General features: G+C 37.6%; 1 protein-coding gene across 1 annotated transcript in view; it reads left to right on the top strand.

Moving 5' to 3' along the window:
• CFAP161 (cilia and flagella associated protein 161) overlaps positions 1-3,671 on the top strand; it is a gene marked incomplete at its 5' end in the record, with an annotated part of 13,587 nt that extends 9,916 nt beyond the window's left edge. Inside the window, one exon of the mRNA XM_006033453.2 lies at positions 1,256-3,671. Within this exon, the coding sequence (XP_006033515.1) occupies positions 1,256-1,481 (226 nt within the window). The remainder of the gene's footprint in view (positions 1-1,255) is intronic.
• Positions 3,672-4,021: the final 350 nt, after the last annotated feature.

The following is a 4,021-nucleotide window of genomic DNA, read 5'->3' as shown; positions in this document are numbered from 1 at the left end:
CCACGCCAGACAAGAAAGCTGATATTTTTAACAGTTTCTTTGCTTCTGTTTTCCTGAACAGGGACCAGGATATCCCACCTACCAGAGGTAGGGACAATCTTGGCGATAGCTCTATCAAGCCTCCAGTCAGCGCAGATGTAGTTAGGGATCTTCTGGAAGGGCTAGACATTTTTAAATCTGCAGGTTCAGATGCCCTCTACCCAAGGGTGTTGAGGGAGCTGGCGGGGGTCATCGCGGAGCCCATGACCCGGCTGTATGAGCATTCGTCCTCACCGCTACCTTGGGCAAATTCAAGGGAGGTTGGATGATCACCTGTCTGGGGTCTTGTGAACCCAGCATTCATTCGTGCCTGTGGCAGGGGGTCAGGCTAGATGATCTGTTCAGGTCCCTCCTGACCCTAGCTACTATGAAACTATGAAACTATGAGCACTGCCTGAATAGAAATGTTGCAGCACCTCCCAGTCAGTTGGTTTTGAAGTGTGGGTAGAACAAGAATCAAATGGGGGTGTACAACTGCATCGCTGCATGCACCCCCTGATCCTCCCTGGATGATAGTCCTTAATTTAAAGAGAAAATTGGGCCTGCAGTAGTGTTCTAGATAAGATGTAAAAATAGTGCAGAAAACTGACTGGCTCTTATCCAGGTGACTCTCAAACTAAAATTAATGGAACAATTCATACTAATGTAATATATGTATTGCATTAGTATTGATCATTCATTGTTATGTTTTATAACAATTGTTTCCTTTTAATTCCAAGCAAGATTCAAGGTCTCTACTATTAGACCCTAAAGGATGCTTTTCAGGTGATGGTGAAGTGGTGAAAAGTGGCCACAATATTCCTCAACCTGAGACCCTCTGTGTCCTTGCAAAGCCCCCAAAGTTGTCATTTCTAGCTGAGGAAGAGCCTGTTGCCATTGTACCTGAGGGCAATGGATCCACTAAATCGGCATATGTTCTTTAGGGCTGACATTCATTGGTGGGGCTCCTGCAACTCTGGGGGTTAGCTAGATGATTTTTGTCATTTTTAATTTCTGAAATTGTGAAGAAGACATAACAGTTTTTAAAAATATATAATAATATATCTGAATAAGCTCAAACAAATGTTAGCAGGACTATTTGCAAATTGTTTAGAGCAGTAACTTACAGTTTTATGGACCTATTCAACTCTTATTCAACTCTTTTATAGACCCATTCAACTCTTATTATTAAGATATAATATGTATACCACTGTACCTCTTCTCTTTTTCTCTACAGTTCATACTTTGGAAAGGAATATGAAGTCATTTGTCACACTTATCTGGATTCCCATAAAGCTGAAGAAGATAAGAATTACTGGATAATAGTTACTGGGAATCCCAGTGATGAAGAAAGTACTATGTTTGATAGGCCTAAGCCACTCTCAGAGGAGACAAGAGAGCATCCATCAGAGGAGACCAGAGATCGAGAAATGAAATTTATGCAGGAACATAAAATGGAGTAGTCCAAGATGAAACATTTTTATTTATGCTTTTCTAAAATGAAAAATCTAATCTGATAGGAATAATTGGAGCTTCTAATGCATTTTGTGGCTTTTCTGTTCTCATTTTATTTTAAAACACAGATTCTTTTACTTTAAAAGTAGATATGACAGTCTGCCATTAGTTACACTATCTACAGTGAAATCAGTGGGTTTGCATAAGAATTTGGGCAACAAATTTTGGTTACCTCCACATAACCTACCCTCCATTATTTTTCTTAACTAAGTAAGGATTGATTTTCAAATTTGACATGCGTTAGTAATACTGTAGCAGAAAACTTTAAAACTAACAGATTCGCCTTATGTTGTTAGCCCTAAGAACTTACTTAATACTTTCTTGCAAATAAGGCAGTGCTTGTATTTTTAAAGCAGGGGGTTACAATAGTTTCCAAGCCATTAATAGTCAAAGGCATATCAGAAAGAGACTTTCTTACTTTACCAATTGAGACATTTTTATCAGTGAATGTCTTCCTTATCTTGGCCAACATCATATAGGCATCATATAGGCTTTATTTAAAAAGCATGAATCAGGCCTCAAAAAGATCATGAGTTTGGCTTTAAAATGATGAGATTTAAAAAGGAAAACCAAAAAATGATACAGTTGAGGCTTTTACATTTGCCTTTAGGATTCAGAGCCAGTAAGAGTTATGTATTCAAGGCCAAAAATCTTAGTTGCTTATTTTACATAAAAGTTGAGATTGTCATGAGTACAAGACATTGCGCTTGAAGAAGCACCAAGTACTGTAAGATTCATGATAACATCAGAAGAACCACCAGACCACTGACAATAGGTTTCGCAACAACTTTCATAAATTACAGTTCAACACTGCACCACACATAATGAAGCTGAATGTTTGCAGATTGCTTTTTGTCTGAAAGAGCTTCATAAACTTTGCACAACTAGGAATCAGACATCCGCAGAATGGAAGAACAGCAGGACTCGGGCAGGCTGTTGGTGCAAAGCAGGGGAAACTGGGGAATTCTTGGTTAAGATATCAGGATAAATCTCCCTTGGAAGAAATTCCAGTGGATTTTTATGGCTGTGCAAATCGGACAATACTTTGTTTTTTAAGGTTTAACTGTTATAAGCACCACAGAACTTTATTTTGGCAGAACGAAGGCTAAGTTGTACCTGTCGTGAATCAATTTTTCCCTCCAGACAGTCGGGTTCAAACCTTATTCCTAGACTTTTAAGCTATTAGCTTTGTCTAACAACAATAAAAGGAACAAAAGTAAGTTTCATTTGCAACTGGCTGCGTGGGCTATTTGTAACTGTTTGGGAAATTCACTTGCTAATACAGTAAGTCAAATGGATTTTCTAGGAAGCACTATAGGACCTCACACCAAAACAAGGATAAAAGTGTCACCACCCAAATGAATGATAGACATGAGCGTAGAAATCATATCTATGTGGATAGAGAGCTTTGCTATGTATTGTTCTGGGTAGAGATGTGTTTTCAGATGTGTGGGAGCAAAGTAAGAGAACTTTGACAGACGGAGACACAGCCATAGAAGCACTGGTGATGTGAAAAGTCTAGTGAGAAAGTTTATCAGTTGAATATTGACTGAAAGGGCATGGATTTACATGTAAAGAGCCAGTCTCTAGTCATTTGATCTCCCAGTGTTCTGGGAAACAGGACTTGGTAGATTTTTTGGAAGAAATCAGGATTGCATCAAAGATACCACATCAATGTTTCCTTCTAACTAGATACAAGACATCAGTTTTTTGATTAGCTGCTTAGACTATGTAATTTATGCCAGTATTATAGTGGGTCCTTGATGTTGCAGTATATAAATTAATCTGTTTAATTTTTTTATTTTAAATCCAGGATTTTTTTCATAATGTTTTTAGTGTGATCGTAGAGTTCTCTGTTTGGCCACAAGATGTCATTGTTTTTTAAATAGTGCAAATGTTAGTACCTATATAAACAGCTTTACATTTTTAATCCAAATTCATACTTGATAAAACTCTGTAAAAGTTAATCAAACTATAGCTGCCTAGAATTTAGGCCCTTGTTTCCACAATGTTGTGTTAAGTTGGTTTCTGAAAGAAAGCTAATGAGAATGCAATACAATTAAGAATCAAGTTGTATATAGAGGGAGGGTATCTTTAGAATTTGTCTCACTTTCTAAATGTGTAAAAACGCTGCAATAAAGAACAGACAGTGTAAAATATAGTTTAGGGATATTTACCTACTTAATATATAGTTGTGTTATTTTTATGGAAATGCTAGGGGAGTATTAAAAAATCTGCAGGTAGGGTAATTATTAGGTCCAACCATATTGGTACCTCTCACATTTGGCAGTAGCAAAGAGGAATAAAGAAGACCATGAGGACAAAATCCTCTTAATTCAGCACCATATTAAACTATTGAATTCGACACTGTGAGGGGAAGAGATGACTAGTGATACATAGTGGTGCAACAGAAGATGGCAGGAGAACAGGTTGACATACTGAAGTGGCACTTTTGCCAGGTAGGATAGGCAACTTAATGTACATTTTT

Source organism: Alligator sinensis, unplaced genomic scaffold (assembly GCF_000455745.1).
Source record: "Alligator sinensis unplaced genomic scaffold, ASM45574v1 scaffold1318_3, whole genome shotgun sequence".
In the NCBI taxonomy this organism is placed as follows: domain Eukaryota; kingdom Metazoa; phylum Chordata; order Crocodylia; family Alligatoridae; genus Alligator; species Alligator sinensis.
The sequence above is the reverse complement of the archived record's forward strand: the minus strand, read 5'-3'. Positions and strand labels throughout refer to the sequence as shown.